The sequence below is a fragment of the Rhinichthys klamathensis genome, unplaced genomic scaffold (genome assembly GCF_029890125.1).
Source record: "Rhinichthys klamathensis goyatoka isolate OS25496 unplaced genomic scaffold, OSU_Roscu_1.1 h1tg000350l_1, whole genome shotgun sequence".
NCBI lineage: Eukaryota > Metazoa > Chordata > Actinopteri > Cypriniformes > Leuciscidae > Rhinichthys > Rhinichthys klamathensis.
In genome coordinates, this window is record NW_026606862.1 from 1,694,612 (window position 1) to 1,719,060 (window position 24,449).

The 24,449-nt window shown below is 43.2% G+C and overlaps 1 protein-coding gene across 1 annotated transcript; it reads left to right on the forward strand.

Annotated features, from left to right (window-relative positions):
* Positions 1 to 686: 686 nt before the first annotated feature.
* LOC130068964 (interleukin-1 receptor type 2) lies at positions 687 to 21,864 on the forward strand. The gene is made up of 10 exons (XM_056232620.1): positions 687 to 740; positions 1,026 to 1,101; positions 5,297 to 5,561; positions 6,482 to 6,644; positions 6,758 to 6,926; positions 7,059 to 7,121; positions 7,252 to 7,317; positions 12,166 to 12,301; positions 16,783 to 16,916; positions 21,566 to 21,864. The coding sequence occupies exons 1-10, from the start codon at positions 723 to 725 to the stop codon at positions 21,703 to 21,705; spliced, it is 1,230 nt and encodes a 409-aa protein (XP_056088595.1). The 5' UTR covers positions 687 to 722; the 3' UTR covers positions 21,706 to 21,864.
* Positions 21,865 to 24,449: the final 2,585 nt, after the last annotated feature.

Genomic DNA, 24,449 nt, shown 5'->3' on the forward strand with positions numbered 1-24,449 from the left:
CATTGCAACTCATTTAGCCAGAATGGGTCTCACACATACACACACACACACACACACACACACACACACACACACACACAGACATATATATATATATATTATATATACATATACATTTACATTTACATATAATAGATATCTGTAGGGGAACTGCAAATATTTCATCAGTTTCCTCTTTTTCCCCAAAATGTACAAACACTGGCATTTGTTTAAGAACATCACGATTGCATCAGACAGAGCGCACGAAGTACACATAAACATGATAACAGCTTTACTTGTTGTGATCTAATCACCCGAGATTTAAATGTTTAGTGTACTATTTATAAATCAAGCCTACTATATGGTAAAATACACAATGCATTATCTGTCCAACAGCTTTGTCTGTTTTGTATGTTTGGTTTCATACAATTTGTCATGTGTCACAACAATATGTGCCTGTTTATGCTTTTTAAAACTCTTTACTGTGTCATCGCCAGCAAACACATGTCGGTCGGTCTTTGTCTTCATCGTTGTCTTCTGTGGAGAGGTGAGTTTCATCGGCTCTCTGATTTGGAAATGTGGAATTTCCTCTTCTTGACGAGGAAGCTCCGTCTGTACGGATTAGGGTTTCCCCCATAACCTGTCCATAAAACAGAAACAGACAACTGTCAGCTGCGTATCCCTCTTTCCTCTTCTTCTGTTAGCTAAGCTCTTCACATTTAATCATCATCATCATCATCATCATGATCATCCATAGGCAGGTGAGAGCCGAAATTCATTATTGAATGTTTTCATTCTAGCATAGAAAATGGGAATGGATGGATACTTGATTAGTAACATGTTTATAACATATTATTGTGGGACAACATAAAAAAATGCAGAGATCTGTTGAGTTCAAAGATACACATTCTATTTAGATTCTGTAGATCAATATGTGTTCATGTTAATGAATGTGTTTAATGTTGGTATGTTTTTAAACAGTTTTTTCATGTATGTCTTTTTGTATTCATATGTTGTGTATTCTGATGTATGATCTTTCCTGATAGCGTCTCTTTGATTTTGGCATGTGCATTGTCATACTTTCCATGAGATTAATCCTTAACTCTGCACTGGCTCTGAAAGGTAAATATGAGTTTATGCAACACCATAGAATATATGTATGTATAAATATATCAAGGGTGTTTTCCAAGGGATTCAGTGCCTAAAAAAATTGGATGAGAAAATGTTAGAAAATGTGACATTAAAAAAGTAAACATGAAACCTGTCCAACAGCGACACCCGCAGGTAGAGGTGGGGTGGGAGTCTGCGAGCCCATAGACTTTCAACAGAAACCTAAAGCGTGCGCTGGGCTCAGCGGGGGGGAATTGAGAATGAATGGGGGAAAGTCACGTGAGAGGAGGCAACGCCTCTATCGTGCTATGATTGGATATAGTTGGTTATGGTTGGATATGATTGGTTCGTGCGATAAATCCTGCCTTTTCGTGCGTGAATCGTCTGAATGAGCAAAATGATGCCGTTAATGGGAGGACTAATTAAAAAGTAAATAAACAACTCAGCCATTTGGATATCACCGCTTTGTCATATCAAAATCAAACTTGAAATGGACTGAAAAACATGATGACTGTGAGGGCTTTTAGTGAGCGATCTGCTTGGTGAAATTAAAGGTGCCTCTCCATGTCTGTGACAGTGTTTACCGAGCTTGATAACTGATGAAAATAAGTTGACTATTAAAAAAGAATAAATATTTTGTTTTAATTGTTAAATTGTGCCTTTAGTTATTATTTTGGAATAAATGTAAAAATGCATAAAAGCACTAACTTGATGAGATTTATAATCGGTTTTAATGAATAGAACATTAATTACATAGTTAATGTAAAAATACAAAATAAAATTGTATTTGGTTTCTCTTTTTTATGTAATGTTTATTTAACCAGGAAGATGTGACAACATTAAGTGTAACTGGGACATGAATTTACAATTGATTTATATATAAAATGAGGACTTTGCCTCATTTCCAAAGACCACCACACGCCACTGATATATATATATTAGGGCTGTTGATATTAACGCACTAACGCATGCAATTAATGTAAAATCCTTAAATGGATACTCCACCCAAAAATGAAAATTCTGTCATCATTTACTCACCCTCAAGTTCTTCCAATCTTGTATAAGTTTCTTTCTTCTGCTGAACACAAAAGAAGATATTTCGAAGGATGTCGGTAATCAAACATAGTTTTTTTCCCACTTTGGAAGTCAATGGCTGCTGTTAACTGTCTGGTATCAAATTCTTCAAAATATCTTCTTTTGTGTTAAATTTGGCCATTTGTGTAAATGAAGACAGAATTTCAGTTTTTGGGTGAACTATCCCTTTAACGCATTAAAATAATTGAACGCAAATAAATTACAGAAGCAAGTGAAATTGCACCATTAACGTAATTTCCGTCACACAGTCAGATGATCTTAGATGTCAGGAGTTTATCAGAGATTTATATCTTCAAACCCTTTAACCCGATTTAGCTTCTCTGTTTGCGATCAGATCATTTTAAACCACTAAACTCTGGGAAAGTTTTAAGTCCAATGATCCAGTGAGTGAATTCATTCAAAGAATCAATCCAAAACAACAGCGCTAATGTAAAGACACCCAGGCTGATTACATCAGCGATGGCAAAGGGAACAGTGACTTGTGGCCAGTTTTCAGTGAATTACAAATTCCAGTGTGTGTGATCACTGTAAAACACAATCTCTGTCATATTCTGTGATTGTTTCACACATCGCTCTGTGTGAAATACAGACTTAACGGAACACCGCTCTATGGCCAGATGATACGTCAACTGTGCTTCTCGGCTGAATAAAGCAAACTAGTGTCTTGCTAGTAAAGTTTTGATGGATAAGGATTGAAATCAAGGTAAAGACGATTGCAGTGACGTACAGTAATGTCATATATATGGTCAGCAGCCATATCACCCTGTAGCCCAAGACTGGTCCCCACTGAAGCTAAGCAGGGATGAGCCTGGTCAGTACCTGGATGGGAGACTCCTGAGAAAACTGCTGGAAGAGGTGTTAGTGAGGCCAGCAGGGGGCGCTCACCCTGGGGTCTGTGTGGGTCCTAACGCCCCAGTAAAGTGACGGGGACACTATACTGTCAAAGAGCACCGTCCTTCAGATGAGACGTTAAACCGAGGTCCTGACTCTCTGTGGTCATTAAAAATCCCAGGATGTCTTTCGAAAGAGTAGGGGTGTAACCCCGGTGTCCTGGCCACATTCGCCCAGTGGCCTCTGTCCATCATGGCCTCCTAATCATCTGATTGTCTTCATAGCTCTGTGTCCTCTCCACCAGTAAGCTGGTGTGTGTGTGTGTGTGTGTGTGTGTGTGTGTGTGTGTGTGTGTGTGTGTGTGTGTGTGTGTGTGTGTGTGTGTGTGTGTGTGTGTGTGTGTGTGTGTGTGTGTGTGTGTGTGTGTGTGTGTGTGTTCTGGCGCACTATGGCTGCCGTCGCATCATCAGGTGGAGTTGCACACTGGTGGTGGTTGAGGAGATTCCCTCTTCCATATGTAAAGCGCTTGAGTGCTGAGAAAAGCACTATATAAATGTAGCGATGCGTTAGTACTTATTATTAGTAAATTATATTCTTATATTGATGCGCAATCAAACTGTGTATGTGCGCTCTCGACACACTGATCGCACATTGTATTTATGGGCCGACACTTTTCAGGGTAACACTTTATTTTACTGTGTCCTTGTTACATATGTTACATGTACTTACCGTAGTAAATTATGCATAATTACATGATGTCCAAATCCTAATCCTACCCTAACCCTATAGTAAGTACATGTAGTTGCTTAATATTACTCAGTACTTAAATATATAATTACACTGTAACAAGGACACCTTAAAATAAAGTGTAACCCTTTTCAGTACACTCACATTATTAACAAGACAATTGGTGTATGCTTAATTTTATGATAAGGGGAGATTAATTGTGATTAAAAAAAGATCTATTGTTAGCCCTAATGTGTATATATATATATATACTAATAAACCAAATTAGTCAAATAACAGTAAAGTTTCTATAGTATAGTAGCAAAATATCTGACAATCTTTTATGCTATATGATACCATAATTGTATGTGCTTAGCAGGGACGAGTGGGGTTGCACAGCAAATATCTCCACCTGTGTGAAAAATTGATGTTTGGATTAGCTTTTTGGGATAGCAAATCAGTTGAATATTACAACTGCTGTTGAATTGGATGAAGCTCATCTGAGAACTTGATTCCTTGGACTGCAATCTTTGGAATTGACTGATTTTTGACCCACACGAAGATAAGAGTAATCCAACACAACCGCAGAAGAGACAAGGCCAGACAAAGATACACAAACAGAAATTAACTTAAATAGTGAGAGGATAATGAGATGATTGATTAGTGCACAGCTGAAACTAATGAGTAACAAACTAACCAAGGGAAACAGTACTGACTGAAAACAAGAGTCCACCGGCTCTTTACGAGAAGTGCCACAGGATCTTTAATGACCACAGAGAGTCAGGACCTCGGTTTAACGTCTCATCTGAAGGACGGTGCTCTTTGACAGTATAGTGTCCCCGTCACTTTACTGGGGCGTTAGGACCCACACAGACCACAGGGTGAGCGCCCCCTGCTGGCCTCCCTAACACCTCTTCCAGCAGAATACAGTTTACCCATCCAGACACTGACCAGCCTCAGCCCTGCTTAGCTTCAGTGGGCGACCAGTCTTGGGCACTCTTGCTGAAACACAGTATATTACCGGAGATGAATCTTGTGTGCTCTACTTCACTCCCCTTGTTATTTGTTGCAAAGTCACTGCTCATTTGTATAACTGTTCTCAGCTGTTCTTCGCCGGAAGTCGCCAGCACCTAACTGAAAATGAACATGCTCACTTTGTTCCTGCAATTCGCTGCCACTGTGAACGGCAAAATATTTACATTTCTTAGAGCAGTGGTTTTCAATCCTGGTCCTGGGGACCCACCACTCTGTACAGTGTGTATGTCTGTCTAATCTGACACATCTGATTCAGTTCATCTCACCTAATTAGCTGATGGTCTCAATCAGTTGTGTTAAATAAATGCCCAGAGCGGTTGTCCCCAGGACCAATATGTAGAAACACTGTTTTAGAGAACTTTCCGGATATTGGGACCTTGTGAATCCAGGTCCCTGGTAAACTCAGACATCTGAATACGCTAGTATTGAATATCCTAATTGTGATGTTGATACTATGCTTGCATAATTACTATAACAGTACTATTGTATGTTGTTTAATAACTTCTTGTGATTGGTTCAGGTAGTTGTGTGGTTGTGGGTCCAGAGATCCCGGATTATCAAGTACAAGGCGAGGCGGTTATCATCAGATTCCCATTTCTTGAAGATGCGATTCATTACAGGGATTTGCGACTGGACCACAGCTCAACATTCCAGGTTGATCACACTAACCTGAGGAACCAGAGCAGTCTGAAGAGCTGCCGTGATCGGGTGAAGCAGAGAGGCCGTCGAGTCCTGCTCCTGCCATCTCACCCGTCAGACTCGGGAACATACAGCTACGTCTTCAGGTCAGAGCTTAGCTGTGCACTTTCTTTCAATTCTTCAATTCTCATTTAAATTCTATATGAATTACAGTGCAACACAATATTACCATAATGTTTACTTGCAATAGTACTTTACAAACATGCTTTATCATTTAAATGATACATATATCATATTTAATTTTACTAAAGGCTAAATATAAATGTTAATAGTTTTCATAAAAAACAATGTCACAATGTCTAAAATCTTAATGGCAATAACTTTTTTTTACCTTTTGATTTTGGAATATGAGTCCAGCATTCCCTAACTCTAACTGTCAGTCTGATGTAGTTCACACCACTCTTGCGCTTTATTTATAAGAGCAATTTATTTTCTTAAAAGGTTTGATGTGATTTATGTAGATAACATGCTAAAAACATGCTAAATGAATTTAATATTTTAAATATAGACTAATACCATTAGTATTAGTACTAATACCTTTAGTACCATTTCTGGCGGTCCATGGCCCGCAGAATTTAGTTCCAACCCTGATTAAGCACAGAACCCGCTAATCGAGGTCTTCCTCAAAATAGGACTTGATTACAGACAGGTGTGTTTAATGAGGATTGGAACTAAACCCTCCAGGAATGTATTTGAATAGAAACTTGAAAGTTCAAAATCAATCTAGTATGGAAGTTACTCTAGGAGGGAAGGCTTTAATCATTAAATAAAAGGTTTGAGTTGACCTTTTTTAGAAAGTGCCCAAACTGGATTTGAAATAAAAATTAAATGTAGTAATATGAAAACACTATGATTTAAGCACTAAATCCAGCAGAAACTCCAGCACAATCGGCAGATGTGCTGTACGTTATTGAATGGGTTTGCAATCAACTTTTTTTTATTACAGTTTTAATTTTAATTTGTTTTTGTTAGTCTAAATATAGTTAGTAATGCAATTTTCACTTAGGAGTGACACATTCTGTCTCACCGGGAGTATTTCCATAACGATTTATGAGGCAGAGGAGCCAAACATGGTAATGACCTACAATGCACATGCAGGAGAAGATACAAAAATCATTTGTCCCCACTTGAAATATTTCAAATGGAAAGAAAATCCTATGTGGTACAAGGTAGGTCATTGTGGAAAACTAACTAACTGAAATGACAAAAATGGCTGTATTCCTCAATTATCAATTGATTAAGTGACTTATTAAGTGATTAAGTGACAGTGACTGATTTTCAGAGCACAGCTCTTCCTGTTGGCAGAGGACAGTATACGATCGAGAGAGGCATAATTCTGTCCATCATGAACATCTCTGTGAAAGATGAGGGCTTCTACACCTGTAGGCTAAATGTGATTTTCAACAATACCCAATACAATGTGAGCAGGACCTGGAGAGTTCATGTGTCCGGTAAATAAATTCCCTTTGTCATACGGATGGTTGTGCCACTACCACTGTTTTATGACCAGCATGTTACTTTTCTTTCTTTCTAAACCTGTCAGACGGTAAAGCAAATTATCACTCTGTCTTACATTTTTTTAGCTCCAGAATCTGAAAGTTTTGCACCAGAAGCGGTCACCTCTAACAATCTCAGTGCTTTCACATGCAAGTATAAGAGATTTTTTTTAAATGATCAGTATTTCACCAACATACCGATGTAACAATTTGATTCTACTTAATCTAATTCATTTATTATTTATTTAATTGTTATTAATTTAACAATGTTTTCACACAGCATCAAGTTATTCATTCCCTTATATTATCTTTCCTGTAAATGGATCCTTCATTGAAAGTCATTTGGGTGAGTCCACACAGCTAACAATATTGATTTATGTGTTTATTGTCAGATGTTTAGAGAATTTATATTCAGGTCACACATTGCATGACACTGTCCATAATATAGTATGACAGTACTGCATAATTCTAATAAAATGTTCTGTACTTAACCCTCTGGGGACCAAGGTGTTTTTGGGGTCCTTGAGATGTTTTGACATGCCCTGACATTTGTGCTTTTTTCAGTTGCTTATAAACATATTAATGGCACAGGTGAAATTACACTCTATTTAGCACAAACAGGGCTACCATAATATGTGAGCAACATGTATGTACATGTTTGTATTTTTGAGAGAATATTGTTTATGCATGGTTATTGAAAAAACTAAAAATTAATGTTTCTGAAATAAAGCCACAAAACACATACTAAATATGTGTCCACAAGACTTTTGACTAATGGAAGTTGTGGCCTACAGTTTTTGCTTCAAAATGATCTGAAAATCATCCTGCCTAATCATTCACATAACACAATAGATTCTTTTAAATTGTGAAAAACATTTTTTGTTAGCCAAGGCAATATGCGAATGGGTGTGAACGGCCCAACCCCATTGTGAATAATTAGGTGGTTGAGAAGACAAAGATCCCGCATATTAATGAGCCTTTCATTCAGGTGTGTCACACAAGAAAGAATGCAAGGACAATATACACACACACACACACACACACACGCATAGACTGACATAGACTTGAGCCTGCAGCCATATCACCCTGTAGCCCAAGACTGGTTGCCCACTGATGCTAAGCAGGGGTGAGCCTGGTCAGTACCTGGATGGGAGACCTCCTGAGAAAACCAGGTTGCTGCTGGAAGAGGTGTTAGTGAGGCCAGCAGGGGGCGCTCACCCTGTGGTCTGTGTGGGTCCTAACGCCCCAGTATAGTGGCGGGGACACTATACTGTCAAAGAGCACCGTCCTTCAGATGAGACGTTAAACCGAGGTCCTGACTCATCCTGACTCCCAGGATGTCTTTCGAAAGAGTAGGGGTGTAACCCCGGCATCCTGGCCAAATTTGCCCAGTGGCCTCTGTCCATCATGGCCTCCTAATCATCCCCATATATACACTCACCGGCCACTTTATTAGGTACCCCATGCTAGTAACGGGTTGGACCCCCTTTTGCCTTCAGAACTGCCTCAATTCTTCGTGGCATAGATTCAACAAGGTGCTGGAAGCATTCCTCAGGGAGTTTGGTCCATATTGACATGATGGCATCACACAGTTGCCGCAGATTTGTCGGCTGCACATCCATGATGCGAATCTCCCGTTCCACCACATCCCAAAGATGCTCTATTGGGTTGAGATCTGGTGACTGTGGAGGCCATTTTAGTACAGTGAACTCATTGTCATGTTCAAGAAACCAATTTGAAATGATTAGAGCTTTGTGACATGGTGGAAGTAGCCATCAGAGGATGGGTACATGGTGGCCATAAAGGGATGGACATGGTCAGAAACAATGCTCAGGTAGGCCGTGGCATTTAAACGATGCCCAATTGGCACTAAGGGGCCTAAAGTGTGCCAGGAAAACATCCCCCACACCATTACACCACCACCACCAGCCTGCACAGTGGTAACAAGGCATGATGGTTCCATGTTCTCATTCTGTTTACGCCAAATTCTGACTCTAACATCTGAATGTCTCAACAGAAATCGAGACTCATCAGACCAGGCAACATTTTTCCAGTCTTCAACTGTTCAATTTTGGTGAGCTCTTGCAAATTGTAGCCTCTTTTTCCTATTTGTAGTGGAGATGAGTGGTACCCGGTGGAGTCTTCTGCTGTTGTAGCCCATCCGCCTCAAGGTTGTGCGTGTTGTGGCTTCACAAATGCTTTGCTGCATACCTCGGTTGTAACGAGTGGTTATTTCAGTCACTGTTGCCCTTCTATCAGCTCGAACCAGTCTGGCCATTCTCCTCTGACCTCTGGCATCAACAAGGCATTTCCGCCCACAGAACTGCCGCTCACTGGATGTTTTTTTCTTTTTCGGACCATTCTCTGTAAACCCTAGAGATGGTTGTGCGTGAAAATCCCAGTAGATTAGCAGTTTCTGAAATACTCAGACCAGCCCTTCTGGCACCAACAATCATGCCACGTTCAAAGTCACTCAAATCAACTTTCTTCCCCATACTGATGCTTGGTTTGAACTGCAGGAGATTGTCTTGACCATGTCTACATGCCTAAATGCACTGAGTTGCCGCCATGTGATTGGCTGCTTAGAAATTAAGTGTTAACGAGCAGTTGGACAGGTGTACCTAATAAAGTGGCCGGTGAGTGTATATATACACTGATTGGCGTGCCCAGAGGGTTAATAGGAAATGAAGCTTGGAGCTATTCTTGGTCCTGAACATCACTGTGCTCACCTGTGTTGGAGATATCGTTGGTCCTGAACATCACTGTGCTCACCTGTGTTGGAGCTATCGTTGGTCCTGAGCATCACTGTGCTCACCTGTGTTGGAGATATCGTTGGTCCTGAACATCACTGTGCTCACCTGTGTTGGAGCTATCGTTGGTCCTGAGCATCACTGTGCTCACCTGTGTTGGAGATATCGTTGGTCCTGAACATCACTGTGCTCACCTGTGTTGGAGCTATCGTTGGTCCTGAGCATCACTGTGCTCACCTGTGTTGGCGCCATTGTTGGTCCTGAAAATCACTGTGCTCACCTGTGTTGGCGCTATCCTTGGTCCTGAGCATCACTGTGCTCACCTGTATTGGAGATATAGTTGGTCCTGAGCATAAATGTGCTCACCTGTGTTGGAGATATCGTTGGTCCTGAGCATCACTGTGCTCACCTGTGTTGGAGATATCGTTGGTCCTGAGCATCACTGTGCTCACCTGTGTTGGCGCCATTGTTGGTCCTGAAAATCACTGTGCTCACCTGTGTTGGCGCTATCCTTGGTCCTGAGCATCACTGTGCTCACCTGTGTTGGAGATATCGTTGGTCCTGAGCATCACTGTGCTCACCTGTGTTGGAGATATCCTTGGTCCTGAACATCACTGTGCTCACCTGTGTTGAAGATATCGTTGGTCCTGAACATCACTGTGCTCACCAGTGTTGGAGATATCGTTGGTCCTGAACATCACTGTGCTCACCTGTGTTGGAGCTATCGTTGGTCCTGAGCATCACTGTGCTCACCTGTGTTGGAGATATCGTTGGTCCTGAGCATCACTGTGCTCACCTGTGTTGGAGATATCGTTGGTCCTGAGCATCACTGTGCTCACCTGTGTTGGAGATATCGTTGGTCCTGAACATCACTGTGCTCACCTGTGTTGGAGATATCCTTGGTCCTGAGCATCACTGTGCTCACCTGTGTTGGAGATATCGTTGGTCCTGAGCATCACTGTGCTCACCTGTGTTGGCGCTATCGTTGGTCCTGAGCATCACTCTGCTCACCTGTGTTGGCGCTATCGTTGGTCCTGAACATCACTGTGCTCACCTGTGTTGGAGATATCATTGGTCCTGAGCATCACTGTGCTCACTTGTGTTGGAGATATCGTTGGTCCTGAGCATCACTGTGCTAACCTGTGTTGGCGCTATCGTTGGTCCTGAGCATCACTCTGCTCACCTGTGTTGGCGCTATCGTTGGTCCTGAACATCACTGTGCTCACCTGTGTTGGAGATATCGTTGGTCCTGAGCATCACTGTCCTCACCTGTGTTGGAGATATCTTTGGTCCTGAGCATCACTGTGCTCACCTGTGTTGGAGATATCGTTGGTCCTGAGCATCACTGTGCTCACCTGTGTTGGATATATCCTTGGTCCTGAGCATCACTGTGCTCACCTGTGTTGGCGCTATCGTTGGTCCTGAGCATCACTGTGCTCACCTGTGTTGGAGATATCGTTGGTCCTGAGCATCACTGTGCTCACCTGTGTTGGAGCTATCGTTGGTCCTGAACATCACTGTGCTCACCTGTGTTGGAGCTATCCTTGGTCCTGAATATCACTGTGCTCACCTGTGTTGGAGATATCCTTGGTCCTGAACATCACTGTGCTCACCTGTGTTGGAGATATCCTTGGTCCTGAACATCACTGTGCTCACCTGTGTTGGAGATATCGTTGGTCCTGAGCATCACTGTGCTCACCTGTGTTGGAGATATCCTTGGTCCTGAGCATCACTGTGCTCACCTGTGTTGGAGATATCCTTGGTCCTGAACATCATTGTACTCACCTGTGTTGGAGATATCCTTGGTCCTGAGCATCACTGTGCTCACCTGTGTTGGAGATATCGTTGGTCCTGAACATCACTGTGCTCACCTGTGTTGGAGATATCGTTGGTCCTGAGCATCACTGTGCTCACCTGTGTTGGAGATATCCTTGGTCCTGAGCATCACTGTGCTCACCTGTGTTGGAGATATCCTTGGTCCTGAACATCATTGTACTCACCTGTGTTGGAGATATCCTTGGTCCTGAACATCACTGTGCTCACCTGTGTTGGAGCTATCGTTGGTCCCGAGCATCACTGTGCTCACCTGTGTTGGAGCTGCAGTAATCCGACTCTCTGCCACAAAGAAAAATGTATACGTCTGCTCAGACTCTGATGTGGCTTTCTACAAGATTTCTCACAAGATTTCTAAATAGCAATTTATGTACACGAGTTCAATTGTTGACAAATCTGGATTATTCTAAATGAGGGAGCGTACGTTTAGTAGCTAATTGCATAAAACACTCAAACCTTCTCCAGAAAGAAATGTAATATTTTAAAATCATTACAATTTGATGAATCATTCATTCTAAAACCTTGTTAAAACCTTCCCAACATTAGTTACTGTTATATAGTGATTCTCAGACAGCTACACACCAACCTTCAATTGTACTGTTATCTTTCAGGCTCACGTTTGGTGATCCACTGCATGGTGTCCATTGGAAACCAGGCCGCTCAGTCCACAGATGTGACATGGCTGATTAATGGTCAGCCAGCTGAAAACTCTTACCTGGGTGGACGTGCATTTCAGACAGAAAAAAGGTACCATTGATCCCTACAGTGATCCACTTGGAAATTGTGTCAGGAATGGACTAGAACTCAAGCACAGTGTGAGAGGAAAAATTCAGTTTATTGGGAAAAAAAGGACAAATACAAATGTAGACAACAGCAAACAGTCCAGAGCACATGAGCGAAGTTTGGCCAGGCAGAATTGTGTCCATGGGCAGGCAGGGGTCAGTGGCAGACAGGGGGAGAACTGCTAACCCAGAGATAAAGCTTGAGACTGATTTATACTTGCACATCAGACCTATGCCAGAGCCTCTACACAGCTCTCTATGCAGATAATCGGAATAATAATTGAAGGGGATCTTAAGCTCAGGTCATTTTCACCCGGTTTCCTCCTCTAGTGATGGCCCTTAGTATAGTCAAATGAATGATTATAGTTCCCTTTCAGGAACGTCGAGCTGCGTGAAACGCTGCAGGAACGCCTCCTGCGTTGTGCGTCGTGAAGCAAGTATGGAATCAGCCCAACGGCGAGATGGAACGTCACGAGTGACGTCATCGACCAGAAAACTATAAAGCACACCCATGAACACAATGGCGACAGCTTCTGTTGTCTTCAGCAAGCGCTCTGTGTGTGAATCTGTCCCTGTGTTTTTGTCTGTTCTTAGTGATTGCTAGGCAGGAGTTTTTCACTTAAAAAACTATTTATATTCACATATATTATTATGACGAGCGAGCAGCAATATAGAAAGTGTGTTCCCCCCTGTACTCGTTATCTTACGGGTGGGGATACACACAATCTGTGTGTTGCTTGTTTGGGAGTGCAGCATGCCCAGTCAGCTCTCGAGGGGGCTGATTGTGAGCATTGCGAGCGTTTTCCGATAAGAACGCTCCGCTCCCGCGATCACTCTTCGAGGAGAGTGGTTCGGTTCGCGCTCCCCGAGGCAGAGCGGCGGCGCCTGTCGTGGGGATTGCAAATGGATCTGTCAGCGGGGTTTGAGACGGGCTCTGCCTTATCTCAGCCTTTACCTGCCAGTTCCAGTGCCTCAGTTCCGAGTGTGGAAGCACGCATTGCGATTTCTTCCCCCCAGGCTGAGGCACCAATACTGCAGCTATCCAGCTCTGAGGAGCTGGATGTTGTCAGTATTGAGACAGGGGATGTTGAGGACTCGTCACCTCATTCCCCTGAACATGAGGAGCTTATGGAGGTGCTCACTCGTGCTGTTTCAAAACTAAGCATTGAGTGGCCAGCTGTTAGGCAGGAATATGTTTCTAAAAGCAAGCTTGACGAACGATTTTTGCCTTCCCGCGTTCAGCCTCCACGGCGTTGCCTTCCTTTTCTTCCCGACCTGGTGGCCGCAGAGAGACACTTGTGGCTCAATCTTTCTGATTTGAAGGATAAAGAGAAAGCTTTTCTTTTGGATGCTCCACTTTCTCCGTCTGGTTTATTTGGTGATGCGGTAAACAAGGTCATATATAAATTTCAGGAAGAAAAGAAACAAGCTGCAGCTTTTCAAAAATTCCTCCCACTTAAAATTCATGTCCCAGGGTCTGCTAGGCGAGGGCAGACCAAGCCGTCGACAAGCTCCTCACATAGGGCAACAAAAGGCAGAGTGACGCGTCTCGTGCCCCCCCTTCTAAACAGTGGGAACAGACGCGACAGTCTCAGGCGAAGCCTTCTAGTGGTAAGACTGATCTGAGGACAGTCATTATGGCTAAGAAGGCTTCGTCTAAGAAGAAGTCCTGACGCCACTGGTGTCAGGATGCTGAGGGTGGTCCCCACCGTGAGAGGGAGGTGTTCACCGCTTCAGACGGTGCCCGCTCTCTCACGGTGCCCTCAGGGGTCCCTTCTGCCAACCCCGCCTTTGTGTCGGGGCGCAGACGGGCCCAGCGAGCGCTTTCCCGAGGGAGCTCGCCCCCTCTAAGGAGGGGTTTAGAGCAGTCAGACCAGTTGTTCCCTGCCGGTGTGCCGTTACAGGGCGCTGTGTCTGCTGCTCAAAATATTCCAGAGGCCAGCTTCGAGAGGCTGGTACCCTTAGTAGATTTTCTGGCAGAGTGGAAAAGCCTTCCAAAAATATCTCAGTGGGTTCTGCATTCGATAGAAAGGGGTTATGCCATTCAGTTCAGATCTCCTCCTCCTCGATTCAATGGGGTCCTGCCCACCGTGGTGGGCCCCGAGCAGGCTCTGGTAATGGAACAAGAGGTGAAAACGCTTCTTCAAAAGGAGGCTATAGAACGGGTTCCTCCGCCCAGCAAGGAGTCAGGTTATTACAGCCGATATTTCATCGTTCCAAAGAAGGATGGGGGGTTGCGTCTAGATCTGCGCCTATTAAATCGTGCTGTAGCCAAGCTCAAATTCAAGATGCTTACGCTAAAGCAAATCGTGTCACAAATCAGGTCCGAGGACTGGTTTGTCATGATAGATCTGAAGGACGCATACTTCCACATCTCCATCCTTCCTTCAGGGAACTAGGGTTACATACGTAACCCGGGATGTTTTTTTAGTTTGTCAGTTCCTTAATATAATTTACATGTTTAAATATATTATCACATTTCAGTGGTAATGTATTACTGTTGACAGTTAAATGAGACAAAAGAAGTCTGAAACATCAACCGCAACAAGATAATATTGAATTTAATTCAGTATTATTCAATATTTATTTATTTTTGTTTGTTTTGCACATTTGGAGGCTTGTTACTTGTTAATATTTATATTATAACATATTTAGAAAGTTTCAAATTTTAAATGTACATTTATTCATTTAGCAGATGCTTTTAAATAGAAACACTTGCTAATTATTTGAGATATTGCATCCTTTTTAAAACTCAAAGGTGGTCACCATTTACTCCCATCATACCAACAAGCACAAGCAGGACTTTATTTTTATTTCTCCATTTGTGTTCCAAAAAACAAAAGTCATACGGCTTCAGACCAACACCAGGGTGACTAAATAGTGTCTGAGTTTTCATTTTAGTGTAAACGTTCCTATTATTATGCTAATAACCAAGAGAGTATCTCTTTACATCTGTGGATGGTGACTTTACTGAGCAACTAGACAATGCAAAAACTTTGTTGATTTGAAATTCCTTGTGAATTTTTACTGCAGTATTGCTGTGTACCACATCATAATTGTGTCGTTAACAGACAACAGTCCTGTCAATCATCTCATCACAGATAGCGCCCCCATATATACATTTCACATTTCAGTTCATTTAATTTACACTAATTTACACAAGCAGCACATTGATGTGCCAGTAGTCTGTCTTTCATGTGAATCTCTCCTCATGTTTATGATGCATTTAAACGTTAATGGCCAAATGTATCTGTACAAAAGTTCACAATGGTGTTGCAGATAAATATTTTTCATCAGGTTAGATATTGATTATTAATCACTCAAAATCCCTTTATCTAAACCTCTCTGCTTAGCCGTCAGTCAGAATGTCAGTGTTTGTCATCTCTGAGATGTACTGGCCCATGACCCTACAGGACAAGTACTGTGGATAATGGATAGCTGGTTTTCAATGAGAGTGATCTGATGTTTAGCAGCCTAAACTTCGCAAAATGGGTAATTTTCTAGGTTAACAACAAAAGTTTTGGGTTTTCTAAATGAATTAACGGATGCTTTGTGTTTGGAAGTTCATGAAGCAGGCATGTTATGATAACATGGTGGTACAGTCTCTTTCAGGTCAGGTCTACCCCAAAAACTATTAAACCTACACTGTTCTGTGGACACCACTGAGACAACTAGCCATGCAGTGTCAGAAGTCCAGTGTTTTAATTGACCCCAGTTCAATTGAGTCCAACACAAGACCGAGACCTGGGCATGTTGAGTCTGAGTCTAGACAGAGACACTAAAGTATCTGAGTGATTCAGACAGTGTGAATATGCTTTCCTTTGGGATGAATGAAGACCTGTTTCACGTCAGTGACATGCAAATCTCCGCAGCGCACACACAGTTTCCTCCAGTCCAGAGACACAATAGTACAGAGTGGATCAAAGAGTCTGAGTCTAAAAACAGCATGACCACGGTGAGATCAACACCATATTTTCATGGTCTTGTCATGGTCACTTAGCATTTAGACTCGGTCTCAAGTATTGCAACACACCGGTAGTCTACTATCCATCTAGTCACCACGAGATTATAGTGTCTGATATCCATCCATCCATCCGTTCTCCAAATCGTTTGTCCTCTGTTGGGTCGCCAGGATGGTGGAGTGAGGAAGACCCTGGAGAGATGGGCAGTCCATCACAGAGTGTTTGATATAATTAATCATTTCACACACCTCTTTAAAATTATATTTAGGGATCTCCAACAGGCTTCACAGCAGGTGTGTTGCTGAGTGGGGAGAACCTGTTGTAAGTCCTAGCAGCTAAATGTGAAAAACAGTATATATGATTTATTATAGTGTCACACCGGAATACATTGGACAAAAAGATGGAAGTTAGTTCAACAGAAACTTTCATTAAATTCTCACTACTACACTGAATTTAGCATCACACAGAGATTATGTGTTTTCAGTATCACAGGAAACCATCTTGAGGTGCAGCTGGTTATCCTTGAGCTTCAGCCAGAGGACAATGGGACAGAGTTGAAGTGCATATGTCAAAACCAAGACCAGAAACAGGAAGTTGTCGCTCAAATTCAACTAGAAGGTGAGTACCCTTTGGTCAGTTGCATGCTTCTTTTTTTAAAACTGCTTGTTTGAAATGTATCTACACTCATATGTACAGAGCCCCTAAAGGGACCTTTGCAAAAAAATAATAAAAAATACAGACTTTCACATGCTCACGAGAAACGTTTCTCGTGCGCCATGATCTTCATTTGAACAATCTCAATATCAAGTCACAAATCCCCAAGATAGTTATTTTAAGGCCTAGTGTTTTAAAATCTGTTCACATTTTAAAAGTTGTGCAGTGTATTCCAGCCTTTAGTGAGTTTTAAAAAAAATACAGTAACTAAACATGATCACTAAACATTACAATTATTTTGTATTTTATGTTAGTTTTGACAAAAACAAAATCTCAATACTGAAAGAAATGTCGTTTTGATGGTCTTTAATTTGGTGTGACAGATCACCTCAGTTCAGGCGACACGTGAACCGATCAACTCTCTTTACTACAAAGTATAGCCCACAATAAACTTAAATGAACATCAGGATATGAACAGGACAGAACATTTCATCGCTACATCCTTCTTGCACTGGCAGAAATATGTCAGTAAAACAGTTTGTGAACAACAGGTCACCTAACATTACATTTTTCACAGGAAAGTAATTCCGTGTTCATAGCTTGTTAGTTCGTTAGAGAAATAAACTGGTGGTAAATATAATGCAGTATACAGTATATGTTACGGGTGTGGTGCAGGTTGAAGGAGAGGCAGAGTCAAAAGGTTCCAATTCAAACATTTACTAATAAATCAAATCCAAACAGGTACAGGGATGATGGGCAGAAGGTAATCACACACTCAAAACCAGGTAACATTAACACTACACACACCTTACATAAACGAGAATAGACCAGGACTGAGGGAGAACACAGGGAATAAATGCATGGCTGAACAAAGGAACATAATCAGGTAATAGACTGAACGCAGGTGAATGAACTGAAGAAGACAAGACACAGGTGCTGTAACTAAACACTAACGAGGAGCGGGAAAACTGAACCAAAAACACTAAGCAGGGGGAAAACACACGACACACATGTAATATTATGCCCCATCCCAAAAAGGCGTGACCTTGCGGGTGGCCATGGCGGAGACGCCCCTTCGGGTGGCCATGCCTTACCGTGGGAGTCAGGCCTGGCCCCAATGGCCGGGGACCTAAATCCCCCCCCCAAAAAAATTTCTTGGGGGGAGTGACAGGCTCAGGGAAGTGCTCAGGGACCGGGACAGGCTCCGGGCTGGGCGGGACCAGCGCTGAAGGATCCGGACTGGACGGGACCAGCGGTGAAGGCTCTGGGCTGGACGGGACCAGCGGAGAAGGCTCGGGCTGGACGGGACCAGCGGTGAAGGCTCTGTGCTGGACGGGACCAGCGGAGAAGGCTCGGGCTGGACGGGACCAGCGGTGAAGGCTCGGGGCTGGACGGGACCAGCGGTGAAGGCTCTGTGCTGGACGGGACCAGCGGTGAAGGCTTTGGGCTGGACGGGACCAGCGGTGAAGGCTCGGGGCTGGCCTGGACCAGCGGAGAAGGCTCGGGGCTGGACGGGACCAGCGGCGAAGGCTCTATGGTGGACGGGACCAGCGGTGAAGGCTTTGGGCTGGACGGGACCAGCGGAGAAGGCTCTGTGCTGGACGGGACCAGCGGTGAAGGCTCGGGCTGGACGGGACCAGCGGTGAAGGCTCTGGGCTGGACGGGACCAGCGGCGAAGGCTCTGTGCTGGACGGGACCAGCGGTGAAGGCTCTGGGCTGGACGGGACCAGCGGTGAAGGCTCTATGGTGGACGGGACCAGCGGTGAAGGCTCTGGGCTGGACGGGACTAGCGGTGAAGGCTTTGGGCTGGACGGGACCAGCGGCGAAGGCTCTGGGCTGGACGGGACCAGCGGCGAAGGCTCTGGGCTGGACGGGACCCGCGGCGAAGGCTCTGGGCTGGACGGGACCAGCGGTGAAGGCTCTATGGTGGACGGGACCAGCGGTGAAGGCTTTGGGCTGGACGGGACCAGCGGAGAAGGCTCTGTGCTGGACGGGACCAGCGGTGAAGGCTCGGGCTGGACGGGACCAGCGGTGAAGGCTCTGGGCTGGACGGGACCAGCGGCGAAGGCTTTGGGCTGGACGGGACCAGCGGTGAAGGCTCTATGGTGGACGGGACCAGCGGCGAAGGCTTTGGGCTGGACGGGACCAGCGGTGAAGGCTTTGGGCTGGACGGGACCAGCGGCGAAGGCTCTGTGCTGGACGGGAACAGCGGTGAAGGCTCTGGGCTGGACGGGACCAGCGGTGAAGAAGGCTCTGGGCTGGACGGAACCAGCGGTGAAGAAGGCTCTGTGCCCCATTCTATAAGCCAGTCTTCCTCTTTAAGCTCCACCAAAATTCCTACAGGCACGGCGGGCATGACGTGATGCATAGGCTCAGGCATGACGGTCTCGGCAGAACGAGACCCGGGACGGATGGTCTCGGCGGAACGAGACTCGGGAAGGGCGGCGGTCACTGGACACAGTGGGGAGACAGGAACAGAAGGGAGATCTGGGATTACTTCAACGGTGTAGGACAATCCACTCACCCACAGGATATTTTCGATATATTCCCTCAAGGAACACGTGGTGGCAGTAGCTGGAAATTACCTAAAGAGTGGATCGTCCAGACCTATCCAGAATGAGTGCTTGAGGGCTCCCTCTTTCCAGGACACCTGATGGGCGAGGTGGAGGAATGTAGGTCTCGATCGGACGGTGATTCTGGGTGAGGCTGAGGAGTAGGTCGGTGGGATCTTGAGGGTAGAGGAAAGCCCTCAAGCACTCATTCCTCACTGGACACAGTGGGGAGACAGGAACAGAAGGGAGATCTGGGATTACTTCAACGGTGTAGGACAATCCACTCACCCACAGGATATTTTCGAAATATTCCCTCAAGGAACACGTGGTGGCAGTAGCTGGAAATTACCTAAAGAGTGGATCGTCCAGACCTATCCAGAATGAGTGCTTGAGGGCTCCCTCTTTCCAGGACACCTGATGGGCGAGGTGGAGGAATGTAGGTCTCGATCGGACGGTGATTCTGGGTGAGGCTGAGGAGTAGGTCGGTGGGATCTTGAGGGTAGAGGAAAATGCCCATAATACTGCTGTAACCGTCCATTCTTCTGTTACGGGTGTGGTGCAGGTTGAAGGAGAGGCAGAGTCAAAAGGTTCCAATTCAAACATTTACTAATAAATCAAATCCAAACAGGTACAAGGATTATGGGCAGAAGGTAATCACACACTCAAAACCAGGTAACATTAACACTACACACAACTTACATAATGTTTTCTTGGCACACTTTAGGCCCCTTAGTGTCAATTGGGCATCGTTTAAATGCCACGGCCTACCTGAGCATTGTTTCTGACCATGTCCATCCCTTTATGGCCACCATGTACCCATCCTCTGATGACTACTTCCAGCAGGATAATGCACCATGTCACAAAGCTCGAATCATTTCAAATTGGTTTCTTGAACATGACAATGAGTTCACTGTACTAAAATGGCCCCCACAGTCACCAGATCTCAACCCAATAGAGCATCTTTGGGATGTGGTGGAACGGGAGCTTCGTGCCCTGGATGTGCATCCCACAAATCTCCATCAACTGCAAGATGCTATCCTATCAATATGGGCCAACATTTCTAAAGAATGGTTTCAGCACCTTGTTGAATCAATGCCACATAGAATTAAGGCAGTTCTGAAGGCGAAAGGGGGTCAAACACAGTATTAGTATGGTGTTCCTAATAATCCTTTAGGTGAGTGTGTGTATATATATATATATATATATATATATATATATATATAAAGGTGACTAGACTTGACTTTGAAATCATAATGCTATCATTATTTCTTATAGTCACATTTAGCAGATTAGAGCCAGGCGATAATATATTTTACATTTTGCAATGATGCAAGGAATCAAGCATTTGAGATTTGCTACTGTATGTATTGGATTTTTCTTAATTCAAGATTTTTGGTCATGCTGTTGTAATTTTATGATGTTTGGGCCTGTTCTTGAAAGAAATAAAGAATAAAGACGTATAGTAATATTATATATGTACATGTTTCAAAAATAAACATTTATTTATTTAAAAACTGAAATTATAAACTGTAGTAGTGGCTCCTGACTGTAAATTTAGGTAGGGCAGATTCTTTGTTTTAGCGCTAAGTTATGATAAAGATTTTTTAAGCTTTATATTATAATCGCTGAACACATGCAGGCACAATTTTGGCAGAGGTCTAAAGCGTTATTCAGCCTGAGGGTGGCGCTCTCATGTTGATAGACAGGCACGCATAGAATGACTATGTTCTTTTGACTATTAATGTTACTAGTGTAAACGGTAAATGCTTGAGGCTCCATTAATGCTGCTAATCTAGCTGACTGCCATATGTCACCACAATTTGAACAAAAAATTTGGACTAAGTTCACCTTTAACAGTTTTATACATTAAAGGTGAAGTTAAAGAGAAATTAAAGAACCTGTAAATGGTAAATCTAATATTTTATTTTACACTATTTAGATGTTTAAATTTTTCTCTCTCTCTCTCTCTCTCTCTCTCTCTCTCTCTCTCTCTCTCTCTCTCTCTCTCTCTCTCTCTCTCTCTCTCTCTCTCTCTCTCTCTCTCTCTCTCACTCTCTGTAGACTCAGAGTCATTGTGGTTGGTGGTAGCTGCTACATCCTCCTGTTTTATATTAGTGGTGTGCGTTTTCGCATATCATTTGTGCCAAAAGCCACAGAAACGAGGGGACTATATTCCGGCCCGACAGAACAGCACCATTTGAAGATGGCTATCACCTCACATCTTTAACAATGCAATTATTTTTGTCAGGTTTTGTTTATCTTGATCTTCTCTATTGAATTGGTCTTATGCATTTACTTTATTTTGCTTTTCTTGTTCTTGGCTCAAAGTTCCCTCCTTTTTTATTGTTTTTTGTTTGTTTTGTTGCAATCATTGCTCCTAGTGTACATACACCCTCCTGTGTCTTTAGTTCTTGTTAAGTCTTGTCCTGTATGCAAATTGGTAAAACCTTGTTTTTTTCCCCAAAAAAACCTGTTTTCTTGTTTTCTTACACATTGCTTTAAAATAAAGCCGCACTTATGTCCTTACAACCTCTACTTGTTCAGCTATCATTGCAAAATCTGTGCAGATATTTTTTTTTTGTGAAAACACTTGAGAGAAGCTATATAATAAAATAGAAAATTCTTTAATTAGATGTCAATTCTTGGATTTTTTTTTTTCAAACTCAAGTTAAAGGGATACTTCACCGATTAGCATTAAGCTTTGTAGCAGTAGAAACCAGGTAGTATTTTCGAATGGCCGTGCTTCCCTCCCTCATGTCCCCCTGAGACGAGAGATTTCTATATCGTGTGACTGGGAAAAAAGCCTCCGATGCAGCAAAAATCATCATTAAGCTTCATCGGAGGCTTTTTTGGCCAAAGGCTAGAGACTACAGCCAGTAGTAGGAACTTGTTCTGCATGTTTTCAACCCGCCCATAGGGGGTGGGATCTCACTCACAGAATGTACAAATAGTGTCAGCCATCTTTTTTTTAAGCTAAGCTAACAGACTCTTGCTCTGTGGAGAAAGCTTAGGCAGAAGGGGGTTTTGAAGATCTGGTGTGCGAATCCGATGCTCGTGGCTACCTGTATGAGCCGCAATACAGCAAGGAACAGTTGCGGATGATGGAGGAACAAGAGGCGGCCGGAGCAGCTGCTGTGCAGATATGCGCCTATGGACACAGATAGAGAGTCCTATTGCTGTCGCAAATTTCAGCGATGCCATTTTCTTCTGGAATAAATCGCTGAATCTGCTGAGGAAACGGCACCGCTAGCATGTGTAACAGAGCATCCTAGCTTTGCTCCACACATGGATCTATCCGTCTATCTATTAGAGTCAACTAGTAGCCTAGTTCTATCATTTCTTCCGAAACTGCCCTCTGTAACCGGTAGGCGTGGCTTGGGAGTGGCCTCGTAGGGCAGCGAAGCAAGTGCATTCTGGGACTTGTTGTCTTTCATCCACATGAGCCAAAAATACATTTTCTGGCTTTTCTCAGTCTGGAGCAGTGTTTGGAATAACGCCGTTTAAAAGAACGGCGTTAGGTAACAACGTTATTTTTTCAGTAACGGGGTAATCTAACTAATTACTTTTTCCGTCGTTACAACGCCGTTAACGTTACTGGACGTTTAATGCGGTGCGTTACTATGTGTTGATTCATGGGCGTCAGTTTGGTTTGAAATGTGTGGGGGACAGAGACGCATTCGGAAGTGCACTTTCCCCTTCCTGTACGCAGGAGTGATGAGATAGTTAGCCGATTGGTCTCACTGAATGGTTGGCTGTCGAAGTGGTGTCCGCTGAATAATATAAAATCCATAGTAAATTGGAAAAGTTTTTGGGGCAAGCCTGATCTGTTGAAAAGAGATGGTATCCATCCCTCCTGGGCTGGTGCTGCTCTTCTCTCTAGTAATTTGGCTCATAGTCTTAGAGATAAAACATGACAATCTGGGGCTCAGGTCAGGAAGCAGACAGACTGGCTAAACCGACCGTCTGCTAGCGGCCTCACGTCACCAAGGTCAGATAAATCCCATCACATAGAGCCTCTTTCACCAAGATATCATCATATAGAGACTGTGTCTGTTCCCCGAATTTGGAAATCCAAAAAACGTCAGGTTAAAAATTTAATTGATGTTCAACAAATAAAAAACAGATATAATACAGATGAGCAAATGATAAAGCTTGGGTTGCTGAATATTCGATCCCTTACTTCAAAATCTCTCATAGTTAATGATATGATTTCAGATTATAATCTTGATATGCTGTGTTTGACAGAAACCTGGTTAAAACCAAACGATTATTTATTATTTATTTATTTATAATTTATAGTAATATTTTCAAAACCACTAAGAAATGTAGCTTTAAATATACTTCTTTTGAAGTATTGGTGCTTAATGTAAAAATATATAGTGTAAACGATAAATCACATTTGAGAATTCTGCTGGCTACTGTGTACAGGCCACAGGGGCACCATAAAGATTGTATCAAAGAATTTGCGGACTTTCTATCAGAATTAGTATTGGCTGCAGATAAAGTACTAATTGTTGGTGATTTTGATATACATGTAGATAATGAAAAAGATGCTTTGGGATTGGCATTTAAAGACATTGTAAACTCAATTGGAGTTAGACAACACGTGTCAGGACCTACTCATTGTCGTAATCATACTCTAGATCTAATATTTTCACATGGAATAGATATTGATGCCGTTGAAATTCTGCAGCAGAGCGATGACATCTCAGATCATTATCTAGTCTCATGTAAATTACATTTAGCCAAGGCTGCAAAGCTGACTCCGTGTTATAAATACGTTAGACCTATAACTTCTGCCACTAAAGATTGCTTTATCAATAATCTTCCTAATCAGTTTCATCATCTCAGCATCCGGGATAGCTTAGAAGAACTTGATATTGCAACAGAAACGTTTAACTCTCTCTTTTCCAGCACTTTAGACGCAGTTGCTCCGTTGCGCTTA